This window comes from Leptonychotes weddellii, chromosome 4 (genome assembly GCF_054177405.1).
Source record: "Leptonychotes weddellii isolate Sample4059 chromosome 4, ASM5417740v2, whole genome shotgun sequence".
NCBI classification, from domain to species: domain Eukaryota; kingdom Metazoa; phylum Chordata; class Mammalia; order Carnivora; family Phocidae; genus Leptonychotes; species Leptonychotes weddellii.
Genome location: NC_138372.1, coordinates 31,261,713 through 31,281,245, shown reverse-complemented (window position 1 = coordinate 31,281,245; position 19,533 = coordinate 31,261,713). Strand labels below are relative to the sequence as shown.

At 56.9% G+C, this 19,533-nt stretch overlaps 1 protein-coding gene across 7 annotated transcripts in view; it reads right to left on the bottom strand.

Annotated features, from left to right (window-relative positions):
- Positions 1-19,533, bottom strand: part of PTPRF (protein tyrosine phosphatase receptor type F) — an 85,884-nt gene that overhangs the window by 47,239 nt on the left and 19,112 nt on the right. For all 7 annotated transcript variants that reach the window (XM_081818255.1, XM_081818257.1, XM_081818258.1 and 4 more), the window contains exons 4-6: positions 15,876-16,021; positions 15,567-15,708; positions 1,935-2,123 (exon numbers count right to left, since the gene is read on the bottom strand). In XM_081818255.1, coding sequence (XP_081674381.1) covers positions 1,935-2,123; positions 15,567-15,708; positions 15,876-16,021 — 477 coding nt within the window. The remainder of the gene's footprint in view (positions 1-1,934; positions 2,124-15,566; positions 15,709-15,875; positions 16,022-19,533) is intronic.

Genomic DNA, 19,533 nt, shown 5'->3' with positions numbered 1-19,533 from the left:
TCCTTCAGGAGCAGGTGCCTGGCCACGTGGGCAGCTGGATTCCTGGGGAGAGCCTGGAGGCGGGGAGCGCAGGGCTTGGGGACTGGGATACAGCCAAGGCAGTGGAAGGACCAAGGGGGTCCAGCGTGAGAGCCGTGTGGGTGACAAAAGGACGTGATGCCTCCTTATTGGAGCAGGAGTCAGGGTGTGTCCCCGAGAGGTGGTCAGCGGGAGAAGGCCACGGCTGTTTGGGAAGGAAGTCACCACTCCCGGCAGGTCAGGGTGACACTCAGAAGGCTGCTAGATTTTTTTAGTCTAAAGCTCGGGCAAGCTGTGGGGTGTTGGGAGACAGAGCGAGGTGTGCGGGTGTGGAGAGGGTACCTGAAGCTACAGGAGGGGGTGAGCTGGCCTGGGGGGAAGGCCCGGTCCATGGAGCAAGTGCCGGGGACGGGGGCTCCCTGGCTGGCCGAAGGAGCGGAGGATGAGGAGGCCTCAGGGAAGATAGGCGTGAGGGGAAAGCCAGGGAGAAGCAGCCGGCGGAGTAACGGGCAGTGAACGGGTGGCACGGGGCCTGGCACACCGGAAGCACCGCATAAATACTTGATGAACGAGCGCGCGAGACAGTGAGCCTTCCCAGAACTGCTGCCACGGACAGCCGGGGCTGTGCTGGGGCAGAGGCCAGGCCTGCGGGGAGGACCATCTGGCTGTTCGGGGAGCTTGCCTGGAGGGACTGTGGGGAAATGCAGAGGAGCCGAACCAGGCCGGCCGCTGGGCAGTGCTGGGCAGTGGCTGCAAATGCCACCGGACCATTTCCTGCCTTGATTATGGCTGTTTTAATTGACTGCCTTACAGCTGCCTCCATCTTGTTGAGTTTTAATTAAATTAAATGAGCTCACACTTTGTAGGCTGTCTCAGGTGGCCATGGCTCGGGCCTGAATCCTGCCCCTGCTGGGCAGCTCATCTCTCCCTCCCCCCACACCGGGCGCTGCTGGGGCATCTCCCTGGTGGGAGGCAGTGGGGAGGGGCTGGCAACCCAGGGAGTGGCAGGGGCACCTCTAGGCCTGTAGGACCCCAAAAGGGGCAGAGTCACGTCCTCCTTTGCAGTGCTGACCTCACAGCTGACAGGCAGCAGGGGCTCTGGCTGGTTCTGGCCATCTTGCCTGAGCCCACCACCCCGCAGCTAGCAGCAGAGTTTCTGGACCAAGGTCCCTCGGTCCAGGCTTTGCCGGAGGCAAATGCAGAATGCAGCTAAGCTGATGCTGAGCTGATTCTGAGCCTCCTTTCCCGCCTGCACCGTTCCCACAAAAACTGAATCAATTATCCTGGCGGGAGCCTCGGAGGCACATCGATCAATGGGGCGACACCTCTTGCCTGGTCATGACGGCATCCTTGCCGCCAGGGCTCCGAGCTGGCTCGACGGAGATATCCAGAGGAGACAGGTAGCCCTGGTGGCCGAGGGATGGCAGCAAGTCCTCCTGGCTCTAAGCTCCTGAGGTTCAGCCTTTTGAAGCCTGATGAATCAGGCATCTTTGGCCTCTTTTCCTGGCTAAGCCCTGCTGTCTGCAGAAGTAACGAGGAGCATCATGTAGGCCAGACTCCAGGCAAGATGGAGGAGGAACACCCACAGAGCACCTCTGCAGAGCCCAACGCCACGCCGGGCACACTACTCATGCTGCAAGGAGCCGGGCTGGACCGAAGTCTAGATTCTGTTGATCCCAGGAAGGGAAAAGCATCACTGACAACGAGCTCTTGCTGTCAAGCTCTCTTCCCTGGGCCGGGGGGGCCTGTACCAAGATCTGACCTGCCCACTGGACGCCCTCTGCTCAGCCCGGAGGGTCGGCGCCAGGCCGAGGCCTCCTGTGGCTCCCAGGCCCGAGAGGGAAGGCTGTGCTGGGTGCCAGGTGGACACCTTTCCTGAAGTCTGTGCGGCCCCTTGACCCTCGCCCTCTGCTCACCTGAACGGAGCTGCTTAATGCGACCATTGCTCGTGGCAGGGTCCACAGGGAGGAAGTCCTTGAACCAAGAGATCTCGGGGTCTGGATTCCCGCCTGCGGCGCACAGCATGGTGGCTGTGCGTGCTTTCTCCACCACCTTCAGCTGAGGCCCCATGTCGATGGAGGGGAACCCAGGGGGTAGCAGTTCCTCTGCAGACGAAAAACAGAAGTGAAAGTTAGGGCCAGCACTGCCTGCCCGCTAGAACCCTCCGCCAGGGGCAGTGGCTCCTGACTCCCTGGTTGGCTGGGACCCTCAAGGCCCCTTGTCCCCCAATTTCTGACTTCTGCTCCATGTGGGGAACCAGACTCCTGAGTCCCACTACCCAGGCCTGCCCTTTGCAGGGCCGCAGGGGGAGGGAGACAGTCGGCAGTGGAGCATCCCCTGCCCTGTCAGGGAGTTCCCAGGTCTGAGAAACAATGCCTCAGACTGGAGACGTCAGCACTTATCTCTCCGGGCCCTGGGAAAAACAAGGATTGATGCTCTGCTGGCCACAGCAGAAAGTGCTACACAGATGCTGCGCTGTGGGGCAGCCCACGGCTCATATGGCAGCACCCAGGGCCACAACTGAGCCCAAAGGCCCCCTGTGCTGTCTAGTCCCCATTCCCTTTTCTGCACATGCAGTGTCCCCTCCACTGTTTGCATTTGGCCCTTAGCTCCACAGCACAGCAGAACCCCACATCACAGCCTGGATTCTGGACCTGACTCTGGGTACCCCCTGCCCTACCAGTGACCACACCCCCACAACCCCTGGTCCTGACCCTGACCCATTCTCTACTCCAGTCTTGACCCTGACCCTCTTCCCTCACTCACTGGGGGCCACGGTCAGGCCTGGGGACCATGCTGGAGCATGAAAAAGCTCTATGATGACACCAAAATTTGATGAAGGGAGACAAAACTCCCTGGCTGCCCTTTACCACCTTGCTGGGGGCTGGCAGTCACGCAAGAGTCAGTTCCATGGGAGCAACAGACATCAGCACACGCCCACTCCCACTGCACAGAGACTCCGGCACAGAGCCCGAGGCTGGGGGAGCGAGGCTGGCCGCTCTGCACCCACGGAAGCACGAGGGTCTGGGAGCACAGGCTCTGGACTAGTGCAGGCGAGTGGGGCTTCTACCTTCACCACTAACTAGCTCTGTGACCTGTGCGTGCATTACTCATCCTCTCCATGCCTCCATTTACTGTAAACTGGGTTCCAGTGCCCACCTCGTAAAGCCATCGCGAGGACCACATCTAATGATGCACATGTGCTGGAGAGTGTGACAGAGAATCCGCACAAATGAATATTAGGTGACATTACCATTATAATGAGCACTGGCTGAGCCACCAGGGCAGTCCGGTACCCGAGACTAGGGCCTGGGGCTGGTGGGGTCTGCCCACCAGGAGCAAACCACAGAGCGTGTTTGGGAACTCGGCAGAGCCTCTCCGTCAGTGTGGATGCTAGACACGCCCAGTGGAGGATGGGGAACACCGTCAGTCTTGCAGTGGGGGAGCAAGGCTCCGCGGTGGCAGAGACCAGGAGACAGCATCACCTGGATCTTCCTCCCTTGGGCCCAGCATAAGATGGGCATGTGGGGACACTAGCTGAGGTTGGACGCCTGCACCAGGGAAAAGGCACACGGCACCCTCAGAGGTGATTCTAGAAAGTAAAGGCCGGCAGGGCTGATCCTCCCTATAGACTCTCAGAGACCCGGGGGGGACTGACTGGGGAGCCAGGCAGGAGAGGAAGCCAGAGGAGCCCCAACAGGCAGGGGCAAAACATCCCTCTACCTGCTGCCAGATCCCGGGGGGGGCTCTGCCAAGGCTCTAGCTGCCGGGGGCATCCCAAAGGGACCGTGGCCCCACGAGGAGACGGGGTCTTGGGCTGGAGAGCGGTAGGACTCTGAGCACGGCCTTGCCTCCCCAGCCTCTCCCAGCAGCTGGCAGTACGCTTACTTCTCCACCGGCAGCCTTATAAATCCCAGATGTGAACCCAGCATCTCCTTGGCTGTAAATATGGTCCCAGTGTCCTGCCTTCCAGCTCTGATTTTTATTTATTTTTAAAAAGATTTTATTTATTGGGCGCCTGGGTGGCTCAGTTGGTTAAGCGACTGCCTTCGGCTCAGGTCATGATCCTGGAGTCCCTGGATCGAGTCCCGCATCGGGCTCCCTGCTCAGCAGGGAGCCTGCTTCTGCCTCTGATCCTCCCCCTTCTCATGTGCTCTCTCTCTCTCATTCTCTCTGTCTCAAATAAATAAATAAAATCTTTAAAAAAAAAAAAGATTTTATTTATTTATTTGACACAGAGAGAGGGAACACAAACAGGGGGAACAGGAGAGGGAGAAGCAGGCTTCCCGCAGAGCAAGGACACCAACTCGGGGCTCGATCCCAGGACCCCGGGATCATGACCTGAGCCGAAGGCGGACACTTAACGACTAAGCCACCCAGGTGCCCCACCAGCTCTGATTTTTTTTTTTTATAAAGATTTATTTATTTATTTGAGAGAGCGAGAAAGTACATGAGAGGGGGGAGGGTTAGAGGGAGAAGCAGGCTCCTCGCCGAGCAGGGAGCCCGATGCGGGACTCGATCCAGGGACTCCAGGATCATGACGTGAGCCGAAGGCAGTCGCTCAACCAACTGAGCCACCCAGGTGCCCCAGCTCTGATCTTTAATAGGAAAATGTTAAACAGTGGCAAGGAAGCAGGACTTGGGGTATACCAAGCAGGAGGCAGCTTCCTTTGGGCCTGCTGCTACTTGCTTTAACAGGAAGGCCTAGGGCCCCCCTCCACCCTCTTTGCCCTCCTCAGCAGCTGGGGGACACTCAGGACAGTTAGAGCCACCCTGGCACACCAGGGTGACAGTCCTCAATCCCACCTGCTCAGCCCTGCTGAGCAATGAGGGGCGCAGGGGTGACAGTCTGCCAGAGTCCCGGCCCAGGAGTCAGCTGGCCCCCATCTCCACCGGCAAGATAGATCAAGGAGAAGGGAAGAAGTACAAACACCTGCTGCCCAGTGTCCCGGAATCTACTCTGAATTCCTAACACGGGGAAGGTCTTGGGGATTTACGCCAAATTAAGGACAATTAATTTTCCTCCCTCAATTATCGCGCCCTCAATCGCTCCGTCCTTGGCTCAGATTATGCCTCAGGCACTGCCGCCAGAGCCTAAAACCGGCATGTGTGAAGAGCTGTCCATAAAACAGCGGGACCCAAAAGCTGGTCCCTTGTGCCAACTAGGCTTCTAGGCAGAGCTCGAAAGGCTGCAGTCCTGCACCTCCAGCAGGGGAAGCGTGTCTCGCAGGAGGACTCCGGCCCCTCAGGAGTGACCTGCTGCCGTCTCTTCCTTCCCTGCTCCCCAGGTGGCCTCCAGTACATTCAAACGTAGCCAAGGTCAGCAGCTGCTTACTGATGCCCGTCGTGTGTCTGGCCAAACTGGGCACTGGGCACGCTGGTGTAAACTGACCCATCCACGAGTCCGGCACATTTATCCCCTGCACACCCCCAGTACCCACAGGGGCCAGGACCACTATAGCCTCAACCACTGAGGCTACGGACCTGGGGAAATCCCTCAGTCTGACGTCACATGATCACTGCAAACCCATCAACAGTCAGGAAAACTGAGGCCCAGATAGGAGGCATAGAAGGTTATGGTTACAGAGCATTTACTATGTTCCATGTAGAGAGTTAAAACGCTTTAAAAAATGATTTAATCTCACAAAAACCCTATGCGGTAGAGGAGTGACTGGGGGGGCTTAAAAACCGGCCAAGGTCACACAGCTAAATGAGAGGTGGGGCTGGGATGACCCCGAGGGGTGGGCCCCACGCCTGGCAGGGCTGGGCCTCGGGCTCCCGGGAGGGGAGGGGTGCCCCTGGGGAACAGTGCCACCATCCTGCCCCATACCACACCCTCCACCCAGCTTCAGGGCTCAGCCGCTCCTCACACAAGCGCACAAGCGGCAGGACAAACCCGACTGTCCCCCACATGTGGCCACCGGAGGGCACACATCCACATCCCCACACCCCAATGTATGCTCATCGAGTCCCCCCCAAACCTGTCCCGCGGGCTGCGGGTGGAAGGAAGGCCCCTCCCCCTCCAGGCCACCCGGTAACCACGGCAACGGCGGAGAGGCGGGCTCGCGGAGGAAGGCTGCGCGTGCCCGTGTCCCAGCGGGCGCGCATCCGCGATTGGTCCAAGCAGCTGCCGCCCCTCCGGCCCCCACCTGGGTGGAGCGGGCGCGCCCCCTCCCGGGACCCTGCTCCCCCATTCCAACTCCCCAACTCTCCGCTCCCCTCCCCCTCAACCGGGTAGATGGGGCTCCCCACACCTGCCTCATAGCCTCAGCCGGGCATTCGCAGTGTGTGCCTGCAGGGCGGAGGCCCCTCCATTCTCTGAGAAGGGGGTCCTTGGGGGAAAGAGAAGCCCATGAGGCCTCTAAGGGACTTTAGAGGTAGCCGGGAGCCCAAGTCTCTACAGCTGTCTGTGGATTCCGCCAGCATGCGCAGGTAGGGTGCACACACATTCCCAAGGGTCTGCCCCCCCCTCCCCAATCTCTGCGTACCTGTGGTGGGTTCGCATGTGCACATTAACGGCTCCTGCCTCAAACTGCACTGGTCTTTAGATACTGCAGCAGGAGATCTGAACTCCTCCCCCGCTGTCCCCACCGGGCAGAGGAAGATGACAGGGTGCGTGTGTGGGGGCGGAGGGTGTTGAGAGACTAAGGCTAGGGGAGCGGGGCAGAAACTTGGCTGAGGCCCCACAGCGGTGGTGGAGCTGCTTCAACTCCATGACTCACTTGCCATCTTGGTGGCTTCCTGGAGGAGGAGAGAGACGCAAAGGTACTAAACCCTTGAGCATGGGAGGCAGGGAGAGCTTTGGGGGCTGGGGGACTGCCTGAGTGAAGGCTATGGGAGGGTGGGGGGCCAGTAGGAAGGTAAGTCTGGTTGGAGCGAAGGCAAATTTTGGGGTCCTGACAGATGAGGCTAGGGTAGGGGTAGACAGGGGATGAGCTTAGGCTGCCTGCGATGGCTTGGGGGAGGGAGGCTGGGGAGGCCCCTACAAAGCACACACAGGTTTCTTTGTCCAGCTCAGCCTGGGATGCCTGAGGCTGAGTCTGGGCCAGAGGGAGGGGGATGCACCAGGGAAGCCGACAGATGGAGGCGCCTTGCAGGGTCCTGGGGCGGGCAGCACCGTCTGTCAGCACGACCTTCTCACCCGTGTTTACCCAGCTTCACGGCGTCTCTGTGCATACGCAGGCACACACCGGCACACGCATCCACAGGCTCCCTGGGGTGGCACCATCTGTAAGCCTGACCTCCTCCCCTGTGCCTGAGTGTTGGGCCTGGCCTCACCCTGTCTCTGAACACAGACACCTAGAAACATGCACAGCCAGGGACCCACAGAGAGATACATGGAGAAAGAGACAGGTGCAAAAATAGAAATGTACGTGCGTGTGTGGAGGGACACCTGCAGTGACAGGCACCTGTGGCAACAGACTCCTGCGAGCAGATCCAGAGGCAGTGCACACATGTGGACACATGCAGTCAGGGAGACGCGAATGCTGAGGCACGTGCACCCAGAGACATGGGAGCGGCAGACGTGTAGAGACGCATGAAGGAAGCACATGGGTAGTGGGGCTGCAGGTTCCCCCAACCCCTGTGCACTCTAGGGAAACCAAGGCCACCTCAAGCGTCGTCCCTGAGGCAGCTCCATCCTTAGCAGGGTTGGGGCCAAGACACCAGCTATCAATTCGGAGGCCCTCCCCAGCCCTGGAGGCTCCTGCTCTCCAGAGAGCACCCCCACCCTGCTTCCAGGCAGTAAGGGGGGGCGCCCAGGGAGCCTTGGGCCCATCTTCCTTCGCAGCTTTCAGTCTCGATTTTCAGCTTTTTCTAAGAGAAAACTCCCACCTCTTCCAGCACTCAGATTTCATCAAACTTGGCATCTTAAAAGCCTGTTTTGTTTTTGAATCTGAGCTGTTTGGGGCCTGTCGGCAGCGAGAGCCCGAGAGTGGCAGTGAGAGCTGAGAGCAGCCATGGCCTCCCCCTCTCCCAGGGCTTCCCTGGCACCTCATACTGCTCTACTCAACCACCCCCCCCAAGTGAACTGTGGGGCTATCCCCAGCCGTACACCCTACCCAGGCCTGGCCCAGGCTGGACTCTCCTCCTGGGGTTCCCCCCCCTTGGCCCTACTCCAGGAAGATTCTTTTTATCTATTTTCTCTCCGCCCCAGGTTCAGGCCCAGTCACCCCAGACCACCGACAGCCTCCCACTCACTCCTCAGACCCCTGTCACCCAGCTGCCACCCCTACTGCTTCTGGCCAGTTCATCAAGGTCAACCACGACTCCACGGGGCTAAGTCCAAAGGACACTTCTGAGTGCCCATCTTGTCTGCCCTCTTGACAGCACCCCACCCCACTGACCACTCCCTCCTCCTTTACATACCTCTCTTCTCTCCATTTCCACAGCCTCCCTCTGGGTTTCCCTCCTCCCTTTCAGGCCCCTCCTCACCAGATTCCTATGGAAACCCCCCCCACCGCCCCCCAGCATGAAGTACTAGCCAGCTGGGGCTCCATCCGGGCCCTCTTCCTCCCTTCTTGGCTCTGGCTCCCTGAGATGTGCCATTTCTCAGCCTTCAAAACTCCATTTCCAGATGTCCCTTGGAGCGCCAGGCGAATGTGAACAAGGCCTCCTGGATACCTCCCCCTGGATGCCCGCACATGCCTGATACAACAGATTTCTAGCTGGACTCGTCAATCTGCCCCTTCAGACCGGGTCCTGAAACTTAGAAAATGGTACCACCACCTACCTGGCCCCAGAGCCATAACCCAGAGTCTCCCACCTCCTCAGCCCCACAGTAGCCAGGTAGCTCTCTCCACCGCTTGCCACCCATTCCCCCCTTCCTCCCCTGCCTGCTGCCTGGGTTTGGGCCACTGCCCTATTGCCTGGGCTGCAGGGCTGCCCCAACCTCTTACTGGTCTCCTGCCACCCCACTCTGCACCCTCAGGGACCTTTCTGAAGCATACATTTGATCTCATCATTCCTCTGATTAAAATCCTCTCTCCCCGGCAACCAGAGGGAGGCACCTACCAAGGATAGAGAATGTGCACACATACGGGCATTTAAAACCTCCAACTTGGTTAGCTGTTCCCAGAGCTGCTGGCTCCACTGTGTGGTCATGAGGCTAGGGGAGAGGGGAGTCAGCGAGGGGGCCAAGCACAAACCAGGGACTAGTAAGTACCTGCGATGGAGGGGCGGGGGCAGGCTGGGCACAGGGGACGTACCTACTGTCTGGCTAACAGAAAACACAAGCATACTGCCTATACCACAGGAGGGCCATTCAGAAGGGAGTCCAGCTGGGCCCTTGGAGAAGGATCAAAACTAGAGAAAATGGGGGGTTCTAGGTACCAAGAAACCCAGAGTCTGAACTTCAAGGCCCTCTTGGCAGTGCCCACCTACCTAACACCTCCCCCGGCCCCATGCCTAGGGTCCAGAACTCTCCAGGAAATGGTTGCCGAGCCTCATGTTTGTGTGGTCCCCAATGCTACAGTGGTCATGATGGGGGGTGGAAGGACAGGTCACAGAGACCAGTCACTGGACCAGAAGCACGTAGGTCATGCCTCAGCTGAGAGGGGAGGGGCAGGAGTTGGTCTGGGTTTTAGGCCTTCTGTGGCTGCAAATCAGGGAGGTGACAGGCCCAGCTTCTGCAAAATCAGCTTGTTACCCAGACACCTATGTAGGCAACAGGGAGAGGGCAGAGCCTGCCACTTGGGAAGTCATCCTCTGCCTGTGGTAGCCCTTTATCCAAACGCCCCCAACCCCAGTGAGGCCTGGGCCAGGGGCAGAGAGAGGGGTAGAGTAAGGAGTGCTAACTCCCTGGGAAACTCCCACCCATCCTGAAAGCAAGTTCCCTTACTGACTCTGCTCCAGGTCCAGCCTAGCCCAGGATCTCAGGACAGGGTCACATGTTGCTTATCAGTCCTCCTGTCCCTGAGGCTGTTTCCAAAGGGACTGAGTATGGGGGTGAGGAGTGGGGGGGTGTCTCAAGAGGTCCTTCATCACCCCACAGGTCCCAAAGCCAGCCAGGGTGGGAGCCACTGCAGAACTCATGGGTCCAGGCCCAGCACTGATTGCCCTGCTACCCCAGTCTCTATCCCACAGGCCTAACAGTTGGCACCCACAGAGCCTGCCACGAAGGAGGCAAGACCAGACACACTCCATGTAGGCACCTGGATTCCTGGGCCCATGTGGCATCCAAGGATGGTACGGTCCTAGTCACCCAGCAGACATCGAGGCCGGGTGGAAACAGGTGAAAGGGAGCCTGGCCTTGGTAGGAGCAGGGGAGGAAGTGGAGGGCTCCCAAGGTCTGAGCAGGATCCCTATCTGTGCACCCTCCTTCCTGGCCTGGCTGCAGAGGACCTGCTGGGGAGCCACTGTACTTGAGAACAGGTTAGCCTGACCACTCTGTCCCACGTTCGTCTGTCCAGCTGCCTCGCTGACCAACAGCTCTGGGCAGGGAACCCATGGGTCCCCAAGACAATGAGCCCAACAGAGCCTCTCTGACCATGCCCCCAAGCGTCAGACTGACCCCCACACATTCAGCTCAGGCTGCTTGCCATGCACACCACACCACGCCCCACATACACACCCGTGTGCGCACACACAGACACTGCATGATGTTCATCACCTGCTGTATATACCACACCTCCCCACGGTGCTTGATGGGAGTGCGTGCGTGCGCGTGCACACACACACACACACATCTGCTGCACACCCCCTGCTGTACACGCAGCACACACCACACACTGCCTTACCCAGGGCACGCGGGGCACCCACAGCACACACGGGGTGCGTGTTAGCTGCTGTGTCCATGATCACAAGGCAAGCACTGCCACCGGCCCTCAGCGCCAGACCCCCCCCCCAGGACAGAGTCACAAACAGCTCATTCCTGCTCCTGGGCTCCCCCCCCCACCCCCTGCGGTCCTCCACCTCTCCCCTCCCCTTCCGTAGCCCTCCCAGAACCTACCCAAGTCACCAGGGCCCTGCCTACATCCCTGCTGTCTGGCCTCCTTTGGGGCTTCGCTGACCACTGTCCTGCCTGGCCTGGAACCCACTGGCTCAGGCAGATCGTAAGGTCCAGAAGGAGCGCCAAGCCCCTCACTCCTCCCACCTCCTGGAGGGAAAGGCCAAGAAGCAAAGCCTGCCGCCCCTCCCCCTCCCTGGAGAGGGAAAATGTCAGATTCTCTGTCTCAGTGGCGGCAGCGGGTGGGTTGGAGGGGGAGTGATTCAGCCGCTGCCTCAAGAGTGCGGAGTGAGAAGAGCTTTTCCTGCCATTACCGGGCGAGGGAGAGGCTGGTGCGCTAATGGCTTCAATTACCACTCAGACAGGAACACTGGGCGGCAGGGCCCCGCGCGCGTCACAGCCCGGACGGCTCGCCCTGGCCCGCTTATGCCGGGCACCCCCACCCGGTCCCCAGCCCCGGGGCTGGGGGGCGGCAGGCGCAGCACCGCGGGGCCACACCGGGCCACACGTGGACACACGGGGAGTGGCAGTCAGGTGTCGGGGGAGCCGGGGGCAAAGGCCAGGACGAGGGAGTGGTGGGCCCCCAAGCAGCCTGGCGGTTCCCCGAGGCTGCACCGGACTGCATATGGGGGAGGCTGGGCCTGGTGCGGAACCACACAGGGCAGGGGGCACGGGACCACAGCTGTAGGCCCAGGCTCCCTTTTGGGGGCACACTGACTCCTCCCCTGAGCCGGGTCGCCGCAGGCAGCCCTCAGCCACTCCCTTGATACACCCAGTGCGCAGTAAGCATGTGCACGGACCGTGCTTTCGTGCTTTGGGGCGTACGTGCAGTGTGTGACACCCGGAAGGGACTCACTCTTATTCCCAGCCCTCAAACCAGTCTCATCCTCTCCCCAGGCCTCCTTAGAACCTGTGGAGGCCTCCCAGGAGCAGCTTGGCTCTCCTCTGGCTCCAGCCCACAGCCCCAGTCAGACTACTCTTTCAGCCTGCTCCGCCCCCCGCCCCCCCCTCCCGGCCCCCACACCTTTCAGGGCAGGCAGGGAGGGGCGGGGATGCTCACAGTCTGGGCTGCTTCCTCCTGGCCCCGCCTCCTGGCATCTTTGAGACCTCCCACTCCACTCCTTTCTGCCAAGCCAGGAGCCTGGTCAAGGTTACACAGACCAACACGGTAAGTCAGCATTTCGTCTTCCGGGTGCCGCGTTTCAGGAGGAGGGGCTCCCTGAGGCCCACAGTCCCACCCCACCCCCCCCACCCCCGGGGCGGGAGCACCAGCAGGGCAGGGACCTGCCCCACACTGACCCCAACCTCATCAGACACTTCCCACAGCCTAGAAACACAAACATCCCCTAGCCCCTGCTAGAGGAACCTTCATTCAAGAATGCCCCTCAGGATGGAGGGGTCCCCTCCAAGTCTGAATCCCCCTCACCTCAGGACCTGAAAGACCATCCTCCTCCTCCTCAATCCTATAAAAGATAAAGCTGCCTAGGGCAGTGCGGGGGGAAGGAGAGTGCCCACAAAGGAACTGGGGCATAGGGATTCTGGGGAGGGGTGCTTTTCTTTCAACATTAGCACGGAGGTCCTCTTTCTTCAACAAGAGTCTGATCAGATGCCCTCTGGGGCAGAAGCCACGGTTCTGACCCTTTAGCCATCTCCCAAATGCCAGGGTAGGACAGATGGCTCCCTGCTGGTGCAGACGCCAACAGGAGGGAGGGCAGGACTGAACTACTTGTCCCTGGTTACGGTGACAGAAACTGAGGTCCTGGCCCAGGGCCTGTCCTCTGGGTCCCTGCTCCACAGGTCAGTCCCCTCCCCGCCGTGAGAATGGACAGTGGGGCTGCACCACCTAGATGATGCCACGGAAGCCAGGTACTGGCAGCTTCCCGCCCAGCAGCAGCTACCGTTCCCACTGGAATCCCGTGAACTACTTTACGTCATATTCAATCCTCCAAACCAGCTCGGGCAGTAGGCATTGCCTCCCTGTTTACAGATGGAGCAAATGAGGCTCAGAGGCACAGTTACTTGTCCAGGTCACAAGGTAAGAGAGGAAGGGGTCTGGAGCCCCTGCTCTTAACCACTGTCCCTCTAAACTGGACTCCCGCCACATACACACAGGAAACACACAGGCGCAAGGGAGTTACTGAATGGATGCATGCAAACACATAAAGCCATAGCATAAAAATGGCCAATGTGAAAAGATGTTCAACTGCTCTTGTAATCAAAGAAATGCAAATTAAATTGAGATGCCATTTTTTGCCTATTAACTTGGCAAAGATTTTTTTTAATGATAATTCCCACTGCTGGTGAGGATGTGCAGAAAAGAGGCCCTCTCATGCCCTGCTTGGTGGGAGTGTAAACTGACACAATCTTCTGGAAATACTGAAACTCTTAAAAATTCATGTGTCCTCTGATCCAGCAATTCCACTTCCATGAATCTAGAATAAGGAAATAATCAGGAAGGTGAACACATCTTATCTGCAAGGAAGTGCATAGCACTTTATTTATAAAAGCAAGAAAATGGGAACAATATATGTGTCCAACAATAAAGGAATGGCTAAATGAATTAAGGCGCCTCGTGTGATACCTACAGCCATTAAAAATAATGATACAGAATATTTAATGGTGAGGAAGATGTTCATGATATGTTATTTTGAAAAGCAGTCTACAAATGAGGGGCGCCCAGCTGGCTCAGTCGGTAGAGCATGCAACTCTTGATCTCAGGGTTGTGAGTTCGAGCCCCCTATTGGGTGTAGAGATTACTTAAAAACAAAATCTTGAAAAAAAAAAAAAAAAGCAGTCTACAGATCACTGGGCAGGATGTGATCCCATTTTTCTTACACAACCGACCCTTGAACAACACGGGTTTGAACTGCACAGGTCCACTTATATGTGAACTTTTTTCGCTAACTATAGTATAGTACTATACAAATTTATTTTTTCTCATGATTTTCTTTTTAAAAAATTTACTTTTTTTTACTGATGTCTACACTCAAGGTGGACCTTGAACTCACGACCCTGAGGTCAAGAGTCACATACTCTCCTGACTGAGCCAGCCAGGTGCCCCTCTCTCATGATTTTCTTAATAAGATTTTCTCTTCTCTAGCTTACTTTATCGTAAAAATACAGTATATAATATATACACAAGATATGTGTTAATCAACTTTACATTTTTTTTTTTTAGAAGATTTTACTTATTTATCTCAGGGGGGAGAGGGAGCACAAGCAGGGGAAGGAACAGAGGGAGAAGCAGAATCCCTGCTGAGCAGGGAGCCCAATGTGGGGCTCCATCCCAGGACCCCGGAATCATGACCTGAGCCGAAGGCAGACGCTTAAACGACTGAGCTACCTAGGTGCCCCTGATCAACTTTACGTTATTGGTAAGGCTTCCAGTAGATAGTAGGCTATTGGTAGTTAAGTTTTGGGAGAGTCAAAGTTCTATGCAGATTTTCCACTGCTTGGGTGGGGGGTGTGGGGGGGTTAGCACACCTAACCCCTGCACTGTTCAAGGGTTAACTGCATACATAATGCCTGCCCAGAAAATGGACCCTAAGGAAATAATCAAGTGTCACTGGTAGAGGCAAGATAACAGGTGATTTTTACTTTTTCCTATGTGCTATTTTATACTTCTCAAATTTTCAACAGTGAACAGGTATTGTTACCGCAATTTTTTTAAAAAAGGCAACAATCAAGGCTATATTTTGAAAATATACACAGACATATTCAGGCTGATGAATCCATTGTGGCTGGGGGCCGATCATGTCACCCCCCCCACCCATGGTTTCCTACACCCCCAGGAGAGTTCATTTCTCAGCCACGTCCTGTGTGATCTGCCCTCCAGCCTCTCTAGATCGCCCCACCGTCTCTCTGTGCCCTCAAACTCCATCCACCCCCCAAGCCGAACTGAGCAACTCAGAGTTCCCTGAAAGCCCCCTTCTCTCCTGCTTCTGGGCCCTGGCACATGCTGCTGCTGTTCTTTCTGCCTAGGCCCCCACCCTGACTCCCACTTACCCTTCGGGCTCAGCTCAGACAACAGTTCCCTCTCCTCTGTGCAACCCTAGCTGCCCCCATAAGACTTACTGGAGACTGTCTCGAGGGCAGGGCCCAGGTCAGATGACGCTCTGGACTTCACAGCAGCATTAGGGAGTATTTGTGAATGAATGCAGGAGCCAGGAGGGGAGAAGACACTAAAATCCACACACACAGTCCTAGCCCCCAGCCTGGGGCCCTTGTTCCTAAGGGCTATAGGGAACACACCTCTCTGGAGCCCCCCGCCAGGCTCCACAGGAAAATCAGATCCGCTGCCACAAGCCACGTCACCCAGACGATAGAGAACCGCAGCCCCACACGTCAAGTCAGACCTCAGACCCTACCCGAGCAATGCCACGGCTCCGCAGGAGGATACAAAGACACCAGGCACACGCTACACAGTCCAGGCCACATCCAGTGACCATCCCCGTCCACATCTGACCTTTGCCGACGCCAAGATGGCCAGTTCTCCTTTCTGCCAAACACACACCAGCCCACGGCAGGGGCAGGGCTGGCTGACTGGCTCTTCCCACACGCCGGTCTACCCACCCACCACGTCACGGTGCTCCCCGGCACGTACCTTCGAGAACTGAGAGCTTGGCACTGGTGTTGATCTCTCCCAGGCTGTTGGTGGCTGTGCACTCATAGATGGCTTCATCTCGCTGCACGCGCAACGGCTGGATCCGCAGCACAGACCCTGCCCCATCATCAAACTCAATGACCTGCCAGAGGACAGACACAGGCTCACAGCCGGCTCAGGGTCAGACATCCTCCCACCTCCGAAAGGCCCCCGAGGAGGGAGACGAAGGAGAAGGGATGTAGGATCAGACCCCGGAAGAGGACAGGCTGACCGGGAGCCCTGCCTGCCCCTTCCTACCCAAGACTATACCTCAAAGCGCTGGGAGCTGACTTTCTTCCCCTTCTTCATCCATGTGATGCGCGGCTTGGGCTCCCCTGTGGCTTGGCACACGAAGGAGGCCACTCCTCCTGACAGCCCAGTCTGGTCCTCAGGGACCTTAATGAAGACAGGTTTGCCTGGAGAAATGGAGACACCAAGTCACCATGGCACAGTCCTACAGAGATGGCCAACACTCCACAGCTGGTAGGCATGGGAGCATGGTGGCAAGAAGATCTATACACAAAACATTAGGGGCATGTGGGTGGCACGGTCGGCCAAGTGTCTGACTCTTGGTTTCGGCTCAAGTCATGATCTCAGGGTCATGAGATCGAGCCCCACATCAGGCTCTGCACTCAGCATGGAGTCTGTTTGAGATTCTCTCTCTCTCTCTCTCTTCCTCTCCTCCTTCCCCCTCTCGCTCTCTAAAATAAATAAGTAAATCTTTAAAAGAAAAAGAAAGAGGGGTGCCTGGGTGGCTCAGTCATTAAGCGTCTGCCTTCGGCTCAGGTCACGATCCCAGGCTCCTGGGATCAAGCCCCGCATCGGGCTCCCTGCTCGGCGGGAAGCCTGCTTCTCCCTCTCCCACTCCCCCGGCTTGTGTTCCCTCTCTTGCTATGTCTGTCAAATAAATAAGTAACATCTTAAAAAATAAATAAATAAAAGAAAAAGAAAGAAAATACTAATAGTGACATCTAACCCTTAGAAAGTGTTTACTATGTGCCAGGCACTATTCAAAGAGCTATAGCATATGAAGTGGGTGCTACAATTGCATGTGCTTATAAAGAAGAAAATCAAGGCACAGAGAGATTAAGGGATTTATCAACATGACACAGCTGGTTTGTGGCAGACCTGAGATTTGAACCCAGGAGTTCTGAGTTTGGAGTCCATGCTTTAACTGCTATACCCCATCAATTCCAAGCTCGAGGACAAGGGCGTGCGGAAAGCTGCCCCACCGTCTCTCCCAGACTTGTCCCTCCCCCACTACTCTCCACCTGGGTGATGGTACCTCCATCTACCCCTAAGCTCAAGCCAGAAACCGTGACTTCTCCTCTCTCAGCCTCCACATACCAGCAGTCCCGAAAGGCCTAGACATTCCACCTCTTAAGTATCTCTGGACGTCTTCCCAGGTGAATGCTTTCCTGTAAGTCTGCACCCCCACCCGCCCCCACTGACTGGGTTATTGCCTTCTAATATAGCTAGCCTGTACATCTCCCCAGGGTGGCCACCGGGAGGTGGGGGAGGGGAAGGAAGAAGGGGCCTCAGACACTGTACCGCCATGCCCACATCACCTCGGTACAACACACCAGGGCTGACTGGGAGCACCTGTCCCCATGAATCCCACCTCCAGGGGCCACAAGACCAGAGAAACCTGCTTTCATTAAGACGTAGCAACGCCTCGTTAATCCTGACAGAGGATCCATTTCCTATTAATCAGGCCAATGAACAGCTCTAGGAAGGCTAATACCGTGAGAAATGACCTTTCAGACCACCTGCTCAGCGCCGGTGAGCCCCGCCCCGACCTGACCCGATCCCTGGCACAGAAACGTGTGTGTGCCATGATGACAATCTCTCCCTAAGCACCCACTCTGCACCAGGAACTTTATCTCATCTAGTCCTTCATCATTGTTATTCCCAGTTTACAGGGCTCAGAGAGGTCAAGTCACTTGCCCAAAGTCACACAGCCAATGAGTGGCACATCTGAGACTTGACTTCAAGCCTGTCTGACTCCAAGACACCTGGTACAGAACAGAGGGGCCTTGTGAAGAACAGGGCCTGTGGCATGCTGGGGGGAGCCGGACCGAAGAAGGTGGAGGAGTGAGTGGGGAGTGAGGAAGGAGAGGGAAGAGTGCAGTGACCATTTACAGGACATTGGCTGTGAAGAAAAGATGGCACCTAGAGGGGATGAGGGGCCGAGGGAGGTTTACATCTTGGTTTCTTTTTTGGTTTCCTAAGACATGAAAGACAATATTTACATGCTGATGGCAAGGAGGCAGCAGAAAGGAAGAGGGTGCCGATCCAGGGTCCAGTGGAGATGGGCACGGTCCCTGAGGAGCGGAGGGGCTGGGGAACCACTGGGTCAGCAGTCACAGCGGCAGGTACAGAGAGCAGGAAGGGGACCACCTTACTGAGCACTCTGGGGCCCGGGGGGAAGGGGAGCTTTATGTAATTTTTAAGCAAGTCATTCATCATCTCCGAGCCTCCCTTTTCTCATCTGCAAAATGGTGCTAGTGACCCAAGGGTCTGTGCAGACTCTTATTCATATTATTAGTCTTGAAACAATGACGCGGGTCGTCTTAGCGTCTTCTCTTTGAGAGATGGAGCAATGGCGGCTCAGAAGGCTAAGTAACGGACAAGTCACAGAGTGACATGGGGGTAGAGCTAGGGTTTGACTGGCATTCTAAATCTTAAGCTCATCTTCCAGCACCAGCACCCAAGGCTCCATGGAGGATGGAAACTCGGGCCCTACCTGACTGCTCTTGGAATAGAGGGGATGAGGCCACTGGGCCAGAAGAGCCAGGGCAGCCTTGGTGGGAGACAGAGTGGCCTGGGGATAACAGAGGTTCTAGAAGCTTCAGTTTGCTTCACATTTCCTCCGACTACACTCTGAAGGAGGCTCCAGACTCTCCCAGTCTGTGTTGGTCTGCAGAGCCTGTCCCTGTTTGCTGGTCCTTTCAGATGGGTCCTCTCGGATAGGATTCTGCCCACTCACGCTCCACTGGGTGTGCACCCCTCCCCCACACCCTAGGATCTGCACACCAGCAGCTCTGTGATCTCCTGTGATCTCCTTCTGCAATGCCACCACCTTAGTCCAGATACCACCTTCCCTTGACTGGACACTCCACCAGCCCAACAAGCTGTGTCCCTGCCTCCAGTCTTGCCCCCTCCACTCTGGTCTATTCAGCAGCCAGAGTGAACTGCCTCTCTCCTCTGATTAAAACCCAGAGACGGCCTCCTACTGCTATCAAAACAAAATTTCAACTCATTTCATGGTGGACAGAGCCCTGCCAGGTCTAACCCCAGCCACTCTCCACCATGCGCCCCCCATACCCCCACCAGCCCTGGCTTCCCATCCCCTGGATAAGCAATGTTCCCTGTGGCCTCAGGGCCTTTGCATAAGCTGTTTCTGCCGCCACAAACCTCTTAGGCATCCTCTTTACCTTCCTGATCCCAACTTAAACATCATTTCCTCAGAAAACCTCCCTTGGTCTCTCTGTCATTGTCCCCTACTCCATTAGCTCAGTTCCTGGTTTTAAGCTCTCTGGTAACTCCCTCTGCCTCTCTCATAGCACTGCTCACAGTTTGTTACATAGTACGTGCGTGACGTTTTTACTTTTTCTACGTTTGGGGCGAGTATTTGGCTCACAGCTGCTTCCCCACCTAGAACAATACCCTGGGGCAGAACGGACACCATGCCTGCTTTGCTTCCTGCCCTGTCCCAGTTGCCCGACCAGTTCCTGGCACACAGGGGTGTGGAACAAATAAAGGAGGGACCTGACAAGGGGATGCCCGAGGAGGATGGAGACTGCAGCCCCTTCCACACCAGGGGGAAGCCCGTTCCACTAGGGAAAGCAGCCCAGGGTGCTGGGCTCCTTTGGCTCCTGCCTCAACATGTCAGCCGCAGAAACCAGAGGCTGGAACCTGCTGAACC